The following is a 21,260-nucleotide window of genomic DNA, read 5'->3' on the forward strand; positions in this document are numbered from 1 at the left end:
CAGTGGGGTGTCTTCTTCATACACCAGAACAGGTCATGGTGTTCCTCAGGGTTCTGTACTTGGGCTATTATATATATATATATATATATATATATATATATATATATATATATACACACACACACACACACACACACACACACACACACAGGTATATATATATATATATATATATATATATCTCTGTGTTTTTAGATTGGATCCCGCTAATATCACTGGAAGATGAACGCGTGTATAACGCGCGTTGGCAATGTAAACTAGGGCTGCAACGATTCTTCAAGTAACTCGATTCTAAAAATCATTGAGGAATTTCTTCTGTCTCAAAGCCCATTTCTTTAAAAATAAATAAATAAAAAAGAAGCTTACACAGCGGCCTCTTTGTAACGTGTGTGAACAGTTGTGTTGTACAGATGCCGGCCCGCTACCGAAAACAGTGACGGGAACAGTGAGCACACGCAGTAATGCGAAAATAATGACAGGTAGGGACAGAAGATGTCGAAGGTGTGGGATCTTTTTAAATTAAAAATGAAGGTTCTGGCCCACATTGTGTAAGACTCTTGTTCCAAGTCCCAGTCCACAGCCAAGCATGATGTTTAAAACATGTTTTAAACAAACATTTGTTGGTTCTGAATGTGAAGTTGCACAATTTAAGTGTGCAACACTTAAATTGGCAGGCAGTGTTTAAGGTTTTTTTATACTTAAAATAAAATAAGTGGGAAACAATTTTATTTAATTTTTTTGTCTCTGGAAATTTTAAGTTTACCATTTTGCATAATATGTAAATAAATGTCAATTTTCTTATAAAAAGGAAACAAAATAGTTGTTTTTATTAACTGATCTTTTTTCTATTGTATATTTGTAATTGGGCTTTAAATAAGGAAAAGTAAGTATTATCCGATTACTCAATTTATCAATGCAATATTTGATAGAATATTCAATCACCAAAATATTTGATAGCTGCAGCCCTAATCTAAACGCAAGGCGTGTTATTTGTCACCTCGGGCCTGAAGGCGAGTTGAGGGGAGGCGAGTCGGGAGGCGTTATCCGTGAAACATAATGTAACCTTTGTGGGGATGTAGAATGACATATTGTCCCTACATCAGCAAGATTTATTGTGTCAGATAGGTGTAATTTTCAAAAGGAGGATGGAGGAACGTTTTTTGGCTGAGTTTTGCTTCTTGCAAAGCCCCGGTTTGTCATTTTTGTGTCCAGTTGCTCAAACAATGGACCATCATCCTTTGTGGCTCTGGACATATGCCGGTTCATGGTGTCCTCGGCTCCTCGTCTCCCCATTTACTCATCTACTCATCATCTGTAAATATAGGCCCTTCATGTGACTTCCTGCTGGTGCTGTTACTTACTATCATCAGCTGTTTCCTTATTTTATACAATAATAATTACTAAATAAAATAAAAACTTTCCTGGTGGGCTGTACTCAGGTTAAGTGACCAACAAATCCCTCCCACGACCCGCCAACCCGCGTTAGTTCTGTTTACATTAGACCTGACCCGCGGTTAAGATGACCCTCGGATATACACACATACATGTATGTGTGTATATAGACATACATACACATACGTGTGTATGTATGTATACACACACACACACACACACACACACACACACACACACACACACACACACACACACACACACACACACACACACACACACACACACACACACACACACACACACACACACACACACACACACACACACACACACACACACACACACACACGCCTTCATGTTTTTCGTGTATGAAGACACATCTACAAACTATTCAGTGTTGACAACGTCGTATTGTGAGATTTCTTTTTCGCGAGGACATAGCCTTACTAAGAGCAACAAGAATGATCCCTATCTGCATCAAACCTGCTTGTTGAAAACTGTTGCAAAAATGACCGTAAGCAAAACGGAGAAAGAATGCTACTGAGCAACCAGTCCGTGGGCTTATTACTCCAGCAAACATCTTCTTGTGGCTCAGACTATTACTAAAGAAGCAAACTACTTCCCCAAGTATCAAACTACTACTTTAACACAACCCTCCCCCAGTTAATGTGCTAAGTGACCAACTTATAACTTATAACCAAGTGCTGGGGTAGTAACAAACAAATGAATACAGCTGTATTAATTTAAAATATGCATTGTTGTTTACCAATACATGACAAACTAACATAAGAAATAACTATCCTAGTCACTGCAACAGTATACTTCTTTATTTAATATTTTTTATACCGGTATATAGAAATGTTGCCTATACATTCACTTCTTCAAGTATTAAAACTAATTTTAATACAATGCTTAAAAGAAAAATAAAAGTGTCAAATACCAAATCATAAGCTGGTGTTGTCAACCATATTTTTCTTTATTTTTGAATCAGAATCGTGCCAATGTGTGTGAGGGGGGGGGGGTCTAGTAAAACAATGGTGGCCCTGACCACAAGGTTAGTCCGCCGAGCTTGGCATGTCCTGTTTAGGTACCATTCTTCACAATGTACACATAATGAAAACACGTTGGATGTACAGCTCTGGTTCCATCCTGTCTGCAGCGTCTGATAAAAGGACATCACGGCACAACGCCAATAAGAACTACAGCAATTAGCAAGAAACGTAGATGTAGTCAGATGGGAAGCTGGACATCAAAGCAGGTAATATCAGTAACCCAGTGGCCCCAACAGCTGGAGGAGAGGAGCTCGGACATCAAGAAACAGCAGCAGGGTGAAAGCTGAAGACAAATATATTGTCCACTCATGAAAAAGAACACAGAAAACACACACGGCAAAATGACACCCGGTCAAGCATTGGCATGTCTGTGACATCCCCCCCCAACCAAAAGACAAAAAAGAGCCATCATAATGAAAACACTGGGGGAAGCAAAATAACAGCGGGATTCAGCGCATGTGAATAACCTTTCGGTGCTGGAAACACAGCTCACCCTTTCCAGAATAATTGAATTTGGTGTGCTTTGTGACCACGCATAAAGGCCTCCCTTTGCTGAGCGGCAGGCCGGCCATGGCTGTTGCATAACAGAGCTAATAAGGGAGGCCTACAGGCCCGAGGATGAGAAGAGGAGGTAGACACGTGGGAACTGCCTCTGTTCTGCTGCTTTGTCTGGGGCCGCGAGCAAGCAAAGCCCCTGGGCATTAGTGTAGGCATGCCTAACATAACGCTCATTCCACAGTAACAAAATCTACAGAGGACGGCCACACGCTTCTCAAGACATGAACATCATGACTGAGCGGGACATTGATCGCTTGTAAAGAACAGTGTTTAAACGATTTTGTAAAGGTTTTCTTTTCTTATCAAAAGGCAAAAACAAAACCCTACACTTCCATGTTAGAGGAAGCTATAGCTAGGAATTGCATTTGCGATATCGCAATATCAAAAATATTTTTTTTAAATCGCAACGTCATGAGAGCGATAACAAGGTTGTCACGTGACATGACAGTGAGCAGAGCACTGGATCGCATCAACTTTTCATGCTGCGCTTGAATCTGTTGCGCAATGGTCCCTAGCACGACGGAACAGTCAGAAGCATCAAATAGTAGAAATGAAGAGCATGATTCAAAATTTAAACAAAAAGAAGGTCAATGTCAAGTCAATGTCAATGTTGCTACTTCACTACAAACTTGTTCCAGCACTTAAAAATATAAAAAAACACCATAAACCGCATACAACAGCTGTATGAGTAAAATGTCCGTGCTAGTGCACTAGACAACCCATAAAACCCAAAATGTTTAAAAGTACACATCCATACAACCAGAATTTAAAACTTCAGAGGGAAATCATTCAGGCAATAACACAGTCCTTAGAGGTACCAGCGTGGAGACCAAGCCTGGTTTCACAACATTGATAAACGGTAATGCAGGAATTCAATTTGTCCGGACTGAGTCTAGGCACATATAACCCGGTGTTGCATCACAAGATATCTTAAGCAACAAATGTTTTTGTGATTTTCGATTTTGAATGAAAAAAACAATATCTCAAATTAAAACTATCAATACTCCAGATGGAGATACTGATCCACCCCCCCTTGTGTGAGTCAGAGACGTCACCACTTGTCTGTCTCAGTTCAGTAATGCGGCCTTGAAAAGAGGAGGTGCTTACACATGTAACATCAACGGATCTGTATTACCTTGTTTTTGAGCCTTTTGGTGAGTTGAACTGCTTCACTTTGAAAGGGACCAGGAGAGATATCTGCTAACACTGAAGTTAGTGAATCAGAGCAAGACCAAGGATAGGTTCAGAACTCAGGTCTTAATGTTCAAATATGATTCTTTTTGTTTGGTCGTTCACGTTATCATTTTAATGCGACCTTCGTCACACTTGAGTGTGAAAGGTGCGCGGCCCTGAAGTGACGCATGCGCAGAGGAAAACACAACATCACGTAGTGCGTGGTGCTTACAGAAGTAAGTTTGTCTTGAAGGTACTTTAACAGTCAGAACCAACAAAATGATGCCCAACTGATGAAGGAAAGAAGGAGATTGAGAAAAAGGAGAGCACAAATGTTAATGATGGCCTTTCGTGCAGCAGTGGCTGTTAAGCAGTTTGATTGCACTGCATGTTAATTGGTCTCGATATTGAATATTTTAAAACCAGAATTTAATGAAAAATAACCAATTAATTATTTCAAATTTGTATAACCTTCGTCGTTCTGCCAGTAATTTCATATTTAACTTTATGTCTTAGAGGTAGGAGACCTGTTGGTTGGTGGTGTTGAAGTAATATGGCTAAAACGTTCTAAAACAGTAATTATTAGTTACGTTATTAGTCAGTATATTGTATTTACTGACTAAATTAAAATAGGCAAGACTTTAAACATAGATGTCTGGCCTATGACAAACACATTGTATACTTAATGTATATAATGGTGTGTTAAAATCATCCATTAGCTATTACTCAAAAAGAAAAAGTTGCATATCAATTCGCAATTGCAATATTGGAAGAAATAAATAACATTTGAAAAATACATTTAAAAACAAAACAAAAAGAACGCAATTTGACTATTTTCCAACATTGTTCAACCCATGCTTTACACTCAGGTGTAACACAGGTATCGCTTCATACCTCCAACAGATTTTTCACCACATGCTGTCACCTAACCGAAACAGACCCATCTCAGGCTTCCCCCCTGCGTGCAGACATCCAGAAACAAACTTGAACTCTGGCTGGTACACAGCTCTGCTACAGCACATCACGATCATCGCTGACAATTACATTTCAGCTCAATGGCTCTTGTGTTTTAGTGATTATGCGATAATCTGACTCCGACTCTGAGGGTCAGCAGACTTGCAGCTCACGCACATCAGACAACCCTTGCTGTGAGCTGCATGACACACCAGATCACAAGACGGCAGCACCTGCTTCGATACTCAAAAGTGTTAACACATCCTTGCACAACCCCTTTGACCCTCGAGCATCTGAAGCTACCGTTTGCTTTAGAAAGATGACATTTTGGCAAAAATGTGGAGCGACTGATCACTGCTGACTGAGGCACATTTCACCTACACACACAACCAAAGTCCAGAGAATTCTGTTATCTGGCTTCTACAATGATTTTAAATATAAGTCATACTGTCTGTAGTCAACAAAAAATATTAACACCAACTATAGTAGAACTTTGACCACCTAGGTGCTTGTGGCAGTGATCAAAAAGTCAATTTAAGTCCAGATGATTATAACCAGTGTGAATATTCCAAGATTCATATACAGTAGGGAAGATTAGTAAACATTAGGGGTGTAACATGGACGATTAATTGATTACAAATCTACACAAAGAATATATAAAACCCTTTTGACAAATGATTTACAGCTCCAGCCATTATCTAATTCAATATCAAAACCTTACCTTGTTCGTACTTCATCAATATCTGCTCCTATCCTCTGCTTTTTGTCATTAGAAATGTAAAATTTGGAGCTTCTGGGCTGTTGATGTGAAAAGCATCAACCACGTGACACCTGCCACCTCACTGTCTTACCACACTCACCTCTAGCACCATTTAGAAAAAACATATTGATTTTAGCTGTCCTTAAACAGAGCAGCCATCAAACCAAAACTTGTCAGGGAAAAGTAAGCACGTCTCAAGAGAGTGAAAATATCACCTAAAAGCCGACACTTTTATGTATCGGTTGCATGTTTTCAGATAGTTAGGTTTAGTGCTGAACAGTGATGTGATTTATTGGACAGAGTATCAGGCGATGACAGACGACATTCTTCTGGTAAGGTAACCGATAAATCACTGAGCAGCACCAGAAGAAATGTAAAAAACATTATTTAAGTCATGCAAACATGCAACTACCTCCCTCATATGCGTACAACTACAGGATCTTGTAAAACTGCTATCAGCTCCACATAACAATGGTTAATCAACCAGCAGGGAGGAGGGTGCTTTTAAGGAAATCAGGTTTTTCTTATCAAGATTACATGCGGCTTGTGCATTCCCACCTCTAAAATCACAGGCGAGAAATCTGCCGTAGAACGTGCTGTGCATAGTTTCACATCAGATATCCTTCCTTCTTGTACGTCCCTCTCATGAGGCCACATTTCAAACTGGCCTCATACCCCCACCGTAGTTGTGAGTGTTGTTTTTGCCAATTGGTTAATCTATCCCGTAAAAACACCAGAGTTAAATTACTTGCTGTAACACCCAGTAATCTCACAAAGTCTGCTTTGAATGGCTGATTAAACAAGTTTCTGGGTTGATGAAATCCCCGTCCCCAGAAAAAAAGCACATCCTTGCAGCTTTCCCAGTGGCCCGACTAACATTCCTCACATAGCTCCACAAAGATTTCTGGGAGTTGGAGTTTCAGACACTTCACTGCAACCACTCCTTTCTAGAATCCAGTGAAACACACACACACACACACACACACAGGGACGGACATAAACACTCATTTTGGGATGACTGACATCAACAAGCAGACTTGTGGGGCTGTTCCTGACACACTCCTGGTCTCCAGGAGGTGTCTTTGCATGAGAAGGAAGCGGCAGCTGCATAACAATAGCTCTCTGTTTAGGTTTGTTAGCCAGGAATGTTTCAGGTCACTGGAAGTCATAAATCCACGAGCTCACTGATGACTTTAAATGATGGAGGTTTGAAAACAGAAGTTTTTTCTCTTGCATGAATATGTGACAGTTGAGTGGCTCAGGTGACCAGGATAACATGGGTGGGGGGGGGGGGGGGGGGGCACCAAACTTCTCTGAAACATAACAAACCGGAAATCCATATCAAAATACAGCCACACTTAATGTTTTAACTGGAAGCCATTTAAGTGAGCTGTTTCAATGAGTTTGGATCACTATAAAAAAGGCGTCAGATGTCGTTTTTGGAGTTGAAACTTCATGATTTGCTGCCAAACCTGCATCAAGGCTGATTTATGGTTCCGCGTTACACCAACGCAGACCGTCGATTTAACGCGGGACCATAAATCAGGCTTCAGAGTGGACATGGGGGGGAAGTTAGGTATCCGACACCTCAAAAACAACCAAAAGAAAAGCCAAAACTTCCCCAGTGGTAGTTCAGATTCAGACAGAGTCCTGGCTGCAGTTGGGGAAAGTTTGCGTGAAAGTTTGGGCTGTGATCTTATGCCGCGTTCCATTTGTCCTCGGAAGTGGGGATTTCCCAGTTCCTAGTTGGATTTTTCAACTGGAACGCCCCTCGAAGTGGGATTTCCCACTGGGAAAGTGGGAGAGTCTTTACCACCCCCGAGTTCACATTCCGAGATGGCTGCCCCGGTTGTAAACAGTAGAAGAGAGCTCTGTAATAATTCGTAGTTTTGGTCACACTAAATCAGTCGTATACAAGTAATGTTCGGCATATATATGCTGCTATAGTGTAATTTACATTTTTCATGTGCGAACTACAATCTTGTTTTCCTACTTTGTAACTGGAACGCTGATAACTCGGCTGTGACGTTATTCCCAGTTCCCAGTTCCGACTTCCGAGGTAAATGGAACGCAGCATTAGCCCAGGGCCCGCCACCACCAGCACCTACCGATCTCTGGGGTCGATCCACGACGTCTGCCGGCTGTTGTGGTCGATGAAGAACAGCCGCCCGTCGTAGTCCCGCGCCTCCTCCCAGCCCGCCGGCAGCGGCAGCTCCGCGCTCTCCCGCCGCTTCCCGCCGCTCAGCCACGGCATGGCGTCGAAGCCCCCCCGCCCTGCCCTGCCTGCGAGCCCGCCGATCCCCCCCGAGAGAGCCGCCGCTCAGAGCCGCATTACAGCCCCGACCAGGGAGACTAGACTCCCCCCTGCTGTCCGCTGGGCTGGTCCCGCTGCAGGCACATCCACCCCCTCTCCCCGCAACTCCCCCCACACACACCCACTCAGAGAAAATAATAAAAATAAATAAAAGAGAGAGCCTGTGCGGCGGCGGCAGAGCTCTCACGGTCCTCGGTCCTCCATGTCCTCCTCCTGCTCAGACCTCAGCCCTCCGTCTCCATATTCGGGAGACATTTGCATAAACGCTCGGACGTAGACGGAGGGAGCTCCCGCGGCCAATCCCGGCCCAGAGCCCCCGCCGCCGCTCCGGGACTCGTGAAAACAGCCCAAACACAAACTTTACAAACTTTCCCCTCGTGTTTTTATAATGCATTTAATTATCACCAACGATGCTTTAACTTTTAGGCATTAACTAAAGCCTGAATTATGGTTCCGCGTTAAATCGACGCCGAGCCTACGCCGTAGCGTACGGCGTAGGTACGCGGCGACGCGCGCTGTACTTTGCGCGTCTCTGCGTTGGTGTAACGCAGGACCATAAATCAGCCTCGATGCAGGTTTGACAGCAATTCGTGAAGTTTCAATCCTTTTAGGCATCAACTAAAGCCTGAAATATGGTTCCGCGTTAAATCGACGCAGAGTCTACGGCGTAGGGTACGCAGCGACGCGCAGCGCACGGTGTGCGTCGCCGCGTACCCTACGCCGTAGGCTCTGCGTTGGTGTAACGTGGAACCATAAATCAGCCTTAAAACGGCCACAAAAAGCTCTCAAACATAGCACCTGTTGAGTCACATATAACCGTACTTTTAATTCACTTAAAAAAAGTATTATTTTGTTCCCCCTTTTTTTTTTAAAAAAAGAAGGTATCTAAAACAAAAAAAGTCAACGTTAACTAGTGAAATTGGATAAATTGTCGTCGCTGACAAAATCAGTGCTTTTCAGTGGTTCACTGGCGACACCTTGTGTTTATCATTGGTACTGCATTATCTTCCGCACAAGCTGTTGTAAATGTGTACATAATGTAAATATGTAATATGATACTGAAATCAACTGAGGATAGTAATTTCTGAGAAGGGAGAAGGGGTAGGATTAAATAAGCATATGCTTCTTTCTACTCCTTTTTGGACATGGTAACATTGTTTTGTTCATTTATCTATATTTTTTTGTTGTTTTGACTATTTTGACTTATGTGTTATTTTATGTTTTACCATGTTCGGAATAAAGCTTTCATTCATTCATTCATTCATTCATTCATTCATTCATTCATTCATTCATTCATTCAAGCGGCTCAAAACAAATAAATACATGAACATCCATACCCGTTTCATCCTTTGCAGGGTCACGGGGGTCTGCTGGAGCCTATCCCAGCTTATTACAGGTGAGAGGCAGGGATACACCTGGACAGGTCACCAGTCTATCGCAGGGCCACATATACAGACAGACTCACACCTACGGGCAATTTAGAATCATCAATTAACTTAGTATGCATGTTTTTGGACTGTGGGAGGAAGCCGGAGTACCCGGAGAAAACCCAGCCAAGCACGGGGAGAACATGCAAACTCCACACAGAAAGACCCCGCTGGGCCCAGGAGTCGAACCGGGAACCTTCTCGTGAGGCAACAGGGCTAAGCACCAAGCCACCGTGCTGCCCCAATACATAAACAAATAATAATAATCATAAAACTCAGATTGTTAACGTCATTGCAAAATCTGTATTCAAAAGTCTTCTTGAAATAGAGATCTGTATCTGGTTGTGAGGAAGGTCACACTCTATACTCACTTATTTGTAGTGATTTTGTTCTGAACATTATCCGGTTTTATTTTGTGAACATTTTATTTTGAGGTTGATTGACTTTGGTTTTTCTAGAGCAGATGCTGATTATTAAAAAAAAAAAAAGGAAAAAAGAGACAAACAAAAAAAGAACTAAAACTAGCTGATCAACAGGTCAGTCTGGGGTGCCTACTTGCACAGTACTGTAACTTATATTTACGCTATACATTATGCTAAATATGTTTGTTTTAAATAACATTGTCACAATATATTACAGGCTAATGTATATAAATTATCTATCCATCCATTAAGGTCACAAGGTCTGTGCAGCTGACAAATCTCTGGGCAAAGTTCAGACTGGGCAGTTCACCATTTCATTGCAGGGTCACATATAAACAAACACACACACACTCACTCCTACTGACAATTTAGAATCACCAACTAACTTAACACGTATGTTTTTTGGACCATGAGATGAATACTTGGAGAAAACCCATGAAAGCATGAGGAGAACATGCAGACCTCACACTGAAAGGCACTTGCTGATATTCAAACCACAGACGTTCTTGCTGTGAGGCAACAGGACTAACCACGAAGCCACAGTACTGCCCAAATGCTGATTACCGTATTTTCTGGACTATAAGCCGCTACTTTTTTCATAGGTTTTCAACCATGCGGCTTATACAAAGGTGCGGATATTCTGTGGATTCTTCTTCCACCACTCGGGGCGCTCTAACCGGAATTAAAATCAAAACTAAGACAGAATAAATGCAAAGAAGAATACGCTACTTCTTCTTTAGCAGATAGAAGTAGGTAGAAGCAGATTTCAAACAGATAAATAGATAAATAAATACTGGTTATTTTCTCTTGGTTCTGTCCTGTTTTAATCAGCAAAGTTGCTGCCGTGTTAAAAGACACTGTTAGGAAAGGATCTATTTAGGTACAAACATGTACATCATTTACAGTTCAAAATCCTTCTGTACATGTAGTAAATATCTAATCTAACAACATAAATATCTGCGGCTTGCATATCTTTTTTTTTTTCAACTAGAGCGGATGCGGCTTACATGCAGGTGCGGCTTATAGTCCAGAAAATACGGTACATTTTTTTTCAGAAATATCTTTAGTAAAGTGTTAACTCTTAATATATTTAATATGACCTCTTCTCAATAATCAAATAAAAAACACTTTATAAAGACTATATTGAAAATAAAGTATACGCGATAATAACGTTTTTTCTCAATCTAAACTTAAAAGTAAGGAAATGTGTGTTTAGTTGATGATTTATTTGTTGTTCTTTGTTTTTGGCAATAAATATTATGGTTGGAAAGCCTGTTTATTTCACCTTTAAATGGTGACACATTTGTGAGGAACATGAATTTGTGGGATGAGCAGCAGAGCTGAGTATCTGGGTTGCACCCAACATTTGTCAAATCTTCTCTGCCAATGGGCAGACTGGGACTCTTGTTTGGTGTTTGGATGATTGAAGTTGAAGACACAACACATATTGGCAATTTAACAGTTGATCCATTTAACTAACAGGAGCCTCAGTAGCATGTAGGAGAACCAGACACAGGCTGGCACCTCCTCCTCATGGTCACCAGCCTGCTCACACTGCTGTGGGACGCATCCCGTCCTTCAACCAGCCTTTGTCACCAGTCAGCCAGCGTTGTTGTGTTGGTCACTGTGGCACCAACAGCCCGCCCAAGCTGATCCCACAAGGGTTGAGTTGGGTTGAGGTCAGGACTGCTGGGAGGTCTCCACCCTCTCCACTCCCAAATTCTGGAGGTGGTCTCTGATAAACACTGCTCCGTCGGGGCGAGCGTTGTCATCTTGGCAGATAGAGTTCGATTCCAGACCGTGGAGATATCGAATTGTCACTGGTTGCAGAATTTCATCTCGATATGTCTCTGTATTGATATTCATTGATATTCCCTCTAATGATGACAAGCCTGGTTTTTCCAGTGAGAGAGATGCTGCCCCACACCATCACACTCCCTCCACCAAAAGGTGTTTGTCTATCGGTGCAGCAATCAACATAGGGCCCGATTTACTAAGATCCTAAATAAAGAGTACTAAATTGCGTGTGCACTGAAAAAGTTTGCACGTGCTGTTGTTGTGTGTTTTGCGGGTGATCAACTAAGATTGCGTGCGCAATTGATAACAAACTGCAGTATTTAAATGAGGTGTTGCGCGTCTTACGGTTTGCGAGCGCAAAATGAAATTTGACGAGTTGGAGTTAGAGATATTAGTGGAAGAGGCAAATTGTTGTGCCGTATTCAGCACCCCTGCCGTGAAAAGCACCCCCTCGTATATTCAATGATAAGTAGACCAAGAAAAAAAACAACACACTGACACTTCAATATATTTATATATACACACTCACACAAACACATACTTAGGAGTTTATATTATATATATTTACAAATATTATGGAAGACAACACAGTAAGCAGGCTATTAATGAATGACATCAATAACCATTTACCCGATTTTTGTTATCTGTGACTGTGATTGTGGGAAAGTATGACAATTGTGGGATCCATGAGCGCATTTAAACATGAATCATTAACACAAAACTGGACTTTAAACGGAACGTGACACGGAATGAGAATATCATTTTTGTCAGACGAGGGGGTTCTTTTCAAGGCAGGGGTGCTGAATACGGCACAACACCGGGGTATGACAACTGGAGAACAATAGGCGCACAATAAGAAACACTTTTTTCTCCATGAAAACACGTGATTTATTTATTATCACAAATAAAAAAATGAAGGTGCCTCCTGTGGCAACCTTTTGCTGAATAATACTCGATTTAACATTCAAATAAAATATTTCTCCTTTTGCATGTGGAGAATCCTCACCAAGTTGAGCCATCCCCACCCCAGTCCTCAAATCAGGCACCAACAAGCATCCCTGGGTAATGCTCGGCAGATTAGCACCTTCCTTTCGAACGTATTAAATACAGACGCAATCACAATCCCCGCAATTACTTTCTGGCTTGGTAAATCTCATTGCGCGTGGTAAATGGACATATTTGCATCTTCCCCTCCCAGTATTTAGCGATTTCTGGCGGGTACGCCCCATATTGATTATTCATCAGGGCAAAAGTACTAAATGAACAGCGTGTGCTATTTTGCTCATTTGAGAGACGCAGTCCTCTTTGCACGCTGTTAGTAGATCAGCTGGCACTTTGGTTTGCGGGTGCTGTCAAGTTTTCACACGTTTTTACACACGCAAACCTTTAGTAAATCAGGCCCATAGAGTTCTCCGTGTCTTCTTAACACTTTGACCCCAAGATCCAACTGAATCGATTTTGATTTTTGATTTTTTTATTTCCATTTGGATACAACATAATACAACATAAAAAAAAGGTCCAATATATTAAATGGCACCGAAAAGGTATAGGCTGAAGCCAAGGCTTATTATGCCTACCCTTTTATGAACCTCGACTCAGGAGGTTTTATACAAAACAAAACTAATAATTTGGGTTCAAACATTGAAAAAGAATGGATATATTGGACAAGTAACAAGCAAACAAGCAAAGACAAAAAAAAAACAAAGATGAAAACAAAACAAAAAACATACTACAAATTGCAAGGAGTGATAAATTAAGTGGTTCTTGGCAAGAGACTGTACAGCGCGGAGCGCAGAGTGGCTTACAGGGCACCTGGTATGATGTGGTGCTGCTTCATCACACTTCTCGGCTAAACGGCTGCGCAGAGCGGTCGTGCAAACACTTGCTTCAATATGCTACTATCATGGTATTTATTATAATACTATCATATCAATGTTTTATATTAATTTAATATTTTATTTTTAAACTTATTTTTGAATTTGGTAACAGTAGTGCATAGTTTTAGTTAATTTTCTAAATTATTCCATAGCTGGACCCCCTTTATTGATACACAGTTCCTCTTCGTATTGGTCTGTACACCCATTTTCTTAAAAATACATGAACCCCTAAGAGGATATTTGGACTACCTAACTTCAAACAGCTCCTGCATGCAGGGTGGGAGTATATTATTGTGTGCCTTGAAGATGATTAAAACTGTATTAATGTCCACTAGGTCCTCCAATTTTAGGGTGTTTGTTTTAATAAAGAGTGGGTTTGTTGGAGCAAGGTAGTCTGCATGGTTTATGATTCGTATTGCTTTTTTTTGCAGCATGTATAGTGGTTTGATGTTTGTTTTGTAGGTGTTCCCCCATAATTCCACACAATAAGTATGGAAGTATGAGGGAGCTGCAAATCTGGACTCATTGCTGAAGATAACATTGGTCCACATGATCAGGTTCCAGCGGATGTGTTGCCGACACCAGCAGAAGAAGTCAGTGGCAACATTTTTCATGGCCACAACCCAGACACTCAGCTCTGCTGCTCATCCCACAAGTCTATGTTCCTCACACATGTATCACCATTTAAAAAGGGAAAGAAACAGGTTTCCAACAGTATAAGATTTATCGCCTTTGTTACAACAAAGATATAATCTTGCAAACATAAATGTCCTTACTTTTTGTGCTTAGTTGTGTTGTAAATGAATTGCATTTGAATAAAAGCAAGCTAATTGTGTCACCTTCACCCTTTGCAAAGTGATTAATTATGTTCGGCATATTGTTTAGGTGTAAGTCTCTTTTTGTTTTTTTTTTCTTTTATGTTAGATGCGCCGTGTGTGGTCACTGAGGTTTTGTGTTCTTCACACAGTGTACTTAACTGCAGGATGTACAGAAAGACAGGCACATGCTTTACTCTGGGCAAGTGTGGGCAAACCAGAGTTCCATTCATAGCCTAGATGATTAAAACTTTGCATAACAACATGAAAAAAAAAAAGTCTAATGAGTAAATACTTGAGTCAGATGTGACCGAGATACATCTCTTCTGCTCAGATGGGGTTCAGCATGTTTGCAGCAGGATTACCGCCACGGATTCCAGTGACGTGGACGGGGACAGAGGCAGCCTTGGACATTTTTTGGTTTGTCAGCCTCTATGTGTAACTGCAGGAACTGCAACAACATAGATGGACCCATTGCATCACATTTCTTCTTTAACTTTCAGTTGCATTTGTAAAAAAAGAGAAAAAGATCAGTTTGAAAGAGAAATTCAAGTAGAATTTACAGAGAAGAGGTTTCTCTTTTCTTTCCTCCACCTGTGTGAGTGGGGAGATTTCCCCTTGAAACCGTGTCTCTAATTCTGTAAAAATAGAAATAAAAGCCCCCTTTTCTTGATGAGTTTGGTGTTGTTATGCTTTATGTGTGTCTGTTTCAAGACATCAGAGGGATCAGCTGAGCGCTCCCCACTCCAGGAGGGGAGGAGCCGGCAGGCTGGGGATTTTATCGGTGCATTTCTTGTTTGCGTGTTTGTACAATTTTCAGTGTGTTTAAATATGGGAAACATTTTCTCGCATCACAGCTTTGATCTATATCCTCCTACTATCATTTCCCACAGGCTCGGCGGTGCACAATAAGCTGCACTGTTGTTTCAGATTCAGTCACAAGAAGCAGAAAAGCATGACTGTAAGAGTGATTTGCCCAAACTGATGAACGTGCCAAAACATCTTTTTGATCATCAGTAAATCTTGATGTCTTTGAACCTGGCTTTTATACCTTAAGACATGTCTGTGAACATGTTGAAGACTTGTTTTTAAAATGTCTGTTCGGCCCTGTGTTCTAGTGCCTTTACAATTTGAGTGTTTTAAACCAGGAACCAGTTGCTTCATACATTTACTGTAAAAACTCTTTGCTTATTTGTACACTGATAGTGCCCTCAGATAGAATATACATGACGAGAAATAATATACATCAGGGAGGTAATCTCTCCAGTTTAGAAATATCCTGTCTGCATTTTATGAAATCCCATGTGGCTGGGTAATTTTCAACAAGCATTTTGACAATGGCCTTGTCAAATCGTAGCCATCTCTGCCTCTGCCCCTTCTGCCCATTGGCACGGCAACGGGAGCAGGAGGATCACAAGTGGGAGGGCCAAACTGGCCCCTTCTCCCTTGCAGCAGAAGATGTGTGCTCCTCTGAGTGGGAACTGTTTCTGAGCGAGCTCCGACTCCTGATCCCTCAGAGCGATCAGCAGTAATTAACAGGTGCCTTGAGCTGCCTCTGTCTCCGCTGCACATCGAGAGGCCTCTTCACCTCAAGTGCATCCAGAGAAGAAGAACTCTTGCGGCTCCGTGAAGCATGGAGGCCAGAGAAGGAGAGAGAAGCGTGGACACCTGCGCCTGCGCCCTGGAGCTGCTGGGGATGCTGGTCTACGTCGGGGCTTGGCTGTGTGCTTTAGCCACCACTATCCTACCACAGTGGCTGACCATGTCCACGGCCCTGCTGCCGGTGGAGAGCTACGAGCTGGGCCTGTGGGAGACCTGCGTGGTCCAGGATGTCGGAGGCATGGAGTGCAGAACCTACGACAGTCTGCTGGGCCTTTCCAGCGACATCAAGCTGGCCCGCATCCTGATGTGTGCTTCCCTCACCGTGGGCATGCTGGGGATCCTGATGACCATACCTGGACTACATCTGGTGAAAAGCTGCAAAGAGGACGGCAGCTGTCGAAAGAAGAGGGCTTTGACTGTCCTGGGAGGGGTGCTGGGGGTGATCTCTGGAGTGCTGTGTCTGATCCCCGTGTCCTACATGGCCCATTTAGCCGTGGTGCATTTCTTTGACGAGAAGGTGCCGGAGGTGGTGCCTCGGTGGGAGTTCGGAGACGCCTTGTTCTGCGGCTGGGCGGCAGGATTCCTCCTCATCGTGGCCGGCCTGCTCATAGTGTGCTCCTGCGTGTGCTCGCACGAGGAGCCCCAGCCGGCGCTGCAGCGGAGATACCAGGTGATGAGCACAGATGGAAACCTTCGGAAACGCTGCGAGTACGTTTGAAGGAGGAACTGCTCATGTGAAGACTGACAGCACGGCACAATCACCTGTAGAGCTGCAACGTCAGACTGCTTTGCACCAATAATGGACTTTATAAATACCTTTGATTAGTACAAATTATATTTTCCTTTTATCTCACATTCTGGGGTGGCTTCAGGTTCATTTATCAACACCAACAAAGAACAATCTATATTTTCAGCTTGTACATTGTTGTGATTGTAAATTATTGTTAATGATAGAATATTAAGGTTGCATCTTTAAGTACAAATCATTCTGTTTCTTGTTAGGTTTGCTTATTGTGCAGCATATTCAGATGATTGGCGTAAATTGCGTAATGTTATTCATTAAAATGTCCCTTTTCTTTACTGGTATATATTACCCAATGAAATATGCTGGATATGTTTATTTTTCAATTTATTTTGGTAAACCGCAAGGGTGGTACAGAAGAGAAACGTCCTGGTTTGTCAGGCGTGTCTGCAGCGGTGGAAACACAGCTTGAGTCTAATTCCAGCAGATTTCCTGGTCACTCGCTGGGCTAAGCTGTGTTTAATGAACGCTTTAATGGGCAGTGTGTACTGTGAAGAATGCAGAACAAGTTGACATGATTACAACGGTTTGCCACGATCAGAGTGTCTGTCTGTATAGTTTCCACACACACAGGTGCAGCAACGTATGTGTGTGCCGCGTAAGAGAGGAGGATGATTTATGAACCTTCACATCCAATTGATGGTCCTCCTTTAAAGGATTCAGCTCCCAGAGAATGAAGTTAATGAGAGATAATGATGTTGTCGCAGGAGCGTACGTCTCTTGAGGGGCCCGAGACATGCCAGACTTCCCTTCTAAGTGGCTGCCAGTGGTTCTGCCGGGCCTCCCGGAGCCAGAGACGCAGGGAGACGGTGGAGAGGCAGGAGCTGAGGTCTGACTCAGCCTGCAGGGAGAGCCAGTCGTGCTCCAGTGTTAAGTGTGGTTATCAACAGGAGGGCTCCAAAAACAATTTAAGAGATTATTTTGTTGAGGGTCACGAGGTTCCAACCGTTCTGAGGTTGGGCAGTGCCGCAGCAAGAAGGAAATGAGGTTAAAAAACAAGGAGTTATGTCTAAATACATCTGATTACAAACAAACAAGCCTGCTCCGAGGGGACTGATAAGCACACTGCTCATATACGATGCTGCCGTTTCACCCAAACGGTTTGTGAACTGTGGAAAAACTGTTAACATGGTGAAATACATCATCTCAGCCTTAACTGAACTTTGATGAGATCGTATGGATATGAATTTAATAGTAGCTCCCCCGCATGCAATGATAATGACAATAATAATGATAATGTTCCCAAATATCCATCCGTCCATTATTTGAATGCGCTTTTTCCTCTTTAGGGTCACGGGGATCTGCTGGAGCTTATCCCAGCTCCCTTTGTGTAAAAAGCAGGGTTTATATGTAACTATGCAAAACAAAATCCTTCAATCTATCAAAGCTGGTGGGGAACTTATCTCAAATGTGCCAGAAGTTCCTTCAGTGCCAAGTAGCGTACTGTACACGTAACTGTAATAAGTTGCCAAAACACACATTTTCTCACAGCAAAGAAATGTTTGCAAAAAGGTATGTTGCAATTATTTCATTTGTTAGAAGTCCTCACTTTTTATACTGAGGTCAAGTACCGAAGGGATCCATTAATGTTATCACAATCCGTCTTTAAGACCAGAGGCGCCGCTAGGGATTCTGGGACCCATGAGAAGAATCTTAATAGGGCTATTTTACAGGCGTTGATGTTTCCAAAACCAATAAAGTTATTGTTACCAGGACATTGAAAATAAACCATTTGTAATTATGTGTTAGTTAATAACTTTGTGTAATTATTTTTACTGTGTTATCATTTCATCATCATTAGGGGCCTCTCTGCCCCCACCCGTTTGCACCCCAGTTAAGTACACTTGATGATGATCTATCTGTACTTGTGCATTTGTCTCAAGTCCCTGTAATAAAATTCAGACATTGTATGTCTTGTCTTACATGTAGCCAGTGGTTTAAAGATATTTAGTGGTTTTCCAGCCGTTGGGGAAGGACTGTGATGTGGTGGGGAGCTCAGTCATCGCACACCATGAGGTTCCCAGATTAAATCCCAGCTGGGGTCATTTTTTGTGGAGTTTGTACGTTCCTCCCTCTCTTGCGTGGGTTTTCTCCCCCCACAGAGCAAAGCCTTGCATGGTTGATTGGTGACTGACTGTAGCAGTGAGTGTTTGTGGTCTGTATCTTTGTGATGGACTGGCGACCTGCCTGGGGTCCACCTCTACTTCCATTCCCTTAAAAAAAAACAAAATATATCTATATATATCTTTATTTTTTTTATTCTGCTTTTAAACTCTTTAATGTTTTTCTCTGAAGCACTTTGACTTGTCTTGTACGTGAAATAAACTTGCCATGCCTCAAGTCTGACCCTGTGACCCTGACCAGGGTGAAGAGGGAGTAGAAATGGATGGGAAATGTTGCTGACTCACGCTGGGTTCAGAGGTGTGTTTTCTCTCTGTCTCGCATATCAATCAATAACAGCAGAGATCAAGGTCGTGTTTTATTATAATGTATCATTCAGTGGCGTCACCAGGGGGTGGCCAAGGGTGGCCACGGCCCCCCCTACAAATTTGCTGGCCTCCCCACTGGCCACCCCTACGGAAGAGTATTAGGGCCAGGCAGGAGAAAAATAAAAATAATATTTTAGAGGAAGAAGATTTTTTTTTCATTATGCACTTCGAGAAAAAAGTCGAAATGTCGAGAAAAAAGTCAAAATGTCAAGGAAAAAGTCGAAATGTAGATATTAATGTTGAAGTAGAATTTCGAGAAAAAAGATGAAATGTATTTCAACTTTATTCTCGAAATTTCAACTTTATTCACAAAATTGTATTTCAACATTAATCTCAACATTTCGACTTTTTTCTCGAAGTGCACAATAAAAAAAAATCTTCCCCTCTCAAATATTTTTTCTCTTGCATGGCCCTAATACTCTTCCGTAATAAACCCAAGTATATCAGTAGGCGTTTTTTTAAGTATTTCTGAGCCCTTATACTACAACAGTATAATACAATCCTGTAATGACGGCTTTTAGTTTTGGTGTCCACCCCAAGAATTTAAGTGGCCCCATCTGGCCCCCCCTATGAAACATTTTTGGAGGCGCCCCTGGTATCATTCCTTCTCATTTTGCTAAGCACGGCCCCTATATCAGTCGCAGTGGCGGTTTATCACTGACTTTGCTGAGATTCACATGCTAAACCTCTTTACCCCCTGCGGTAAATTCACTTCTGTCTACCTCCCCAATTAAGCCAAGCGAGGCCATCTGAAAACATTCATCACACATGACTCAGCTACTGCTACAGACAGCCTATAAACACATTCTGATTTGTGAATTTGGGGGAGTTCCCCTTCAAAGGGAAAAAAGGGGCTCTGGCGGCTGTTAATAACCGCAAGACATTCGCTTTACTGTTGACTTTGTCAAGTCTGAGAGGTTTAAGACAGCTGTACAATCTTTAATCACTTTATAACCACAACAAGACATTTCTTTTTTTTTTTTTCACGGACTGTTTTCTCTGAAAAGTATCTGCAGTTATTCTACACCTCAGGCTATACACAAAATACAATAAATCTGATCTGATCTTGATGACTGGGGACGATAGCTTTAAACTCTGAGATAAAAGAACAGTCGGGGGCGTGATCGCTCATGTGCCACAAGCTTCACCCCCAATTATTTCTGTTTTATCTAACAGGCCTTAAATAAGTGTTATCATTCGAGCTGCACTGTGATCCTGCCAAGGTAGGCTCTTGGTGAGGTACTAAAGAGCTTGATTTAAAAACATTAGCAGTCATCACTGTCCTGGGTTTTCATGTAATTTCTCTGCAATACATCATAAGTGATGGCAGATGATTTAGCAAGGCTGATTAGATAAGCCGTGACAAACTGGGGCTCTTTTATCAGCCTTATCTGCAGAGAGGAATGTGCAAGAGTGGTGGGAGGGCGGCGAACCCAGAAATGGAGAAATGGATGGAGAATTATTGCAATGTTTGTGCTTAATCTCTTTTCTTAAGGAATGTTTTGGAATAATTCTCATTTATATTAACTCTATACATCAGCGCTACGCTACCACCATGAGCCTCTGGGACTTTTGAAAGTGAACCGTATGAAGTGAAGACAGCCTTTTGTTTTTCACTCGATAGCCGCCTCCAGAGAGGTGCAGGAAGCCACTGGACCCATGTCTCTGTGTGTGTGTGTGTGTGTGTGTGTGTGTGTGTGTGTGTGTGTGTGTGTGTGTGCATGCCTTCACTGGCAACAATCGTCACAGTGAGGCAGCCCCCTCTCCATACTCACATGCCTGCTCTCGTCAGCCTCCTACGCTGGTCACATGTGCAGGGCCCC

General features: G+C 42.2%; 2 protein-coding genes across 2 annotated transcripts in view; one reads left to right on the forward strand and one right to left on the reverse strand.

The window, feature by feature from the left end:
- The window catches only part of wwc3 (WWC family member 3), a 44,619-nt gene extending 36,444 nt beyond the window's left edge, over nt 1–8,175 (reverse strand). Inside the window, exon 1 of the mRNA XM_061737888.1 lies at nt 8,001–8,175. Coding sequence (XP_061593872.1) covers nt 8,001–8,146 — 146 coding nt within the window. The 5' untranslated portion in view covers nt 8,147–8,175. The remainder of the gene's footprint in view (nt 1–8,000) is intronic.
- A 7,832-nt stretch (nt 8,176–16,007) lies between these two features.
- On the forward strand, nt 16,008–19,312 carry LOC133458230 (putative claudin-24). Its single transcript, XM_061737891.1, has one exon. The coding sequence runs from the start codon at nt 16,178–16,180 to the stop codon at nt 16,862–16,864; it is 687 nt and encodes a 228-aa protein (XP_061593875.1). The 5' UTR covers nt 16,008–16,177; the 3' UTR covers nt 16,865–19,312.
- Nucleotides 19,313–21,260: the final 1,948 nt, after the last annotated feature.

This window comes from Cololabis saira, chromosome 13, assembly GCF_033807715.1.
Source record: "Cololabis saira isolate AMF1-May2022 chromosome 13, fColSai1.1, whole genome shotgun sequence".
Classification (NCBI taxonomy): Eukaryota; Metazoa; Chordata; class Actinopteri; order Beloniformes; family Belonidae; genus Cololabis; species Cololabis saira.

Excerpts from the sequence above, each read along its gene's own strand:
- LOC133458230 (XM_061737891.1), top strand. The coding sequence starts at position 16,178 with ATGGAGGCCAGAGAAGGAGAGAGAAGCGTGGACACCTGCGCCTGCGCC.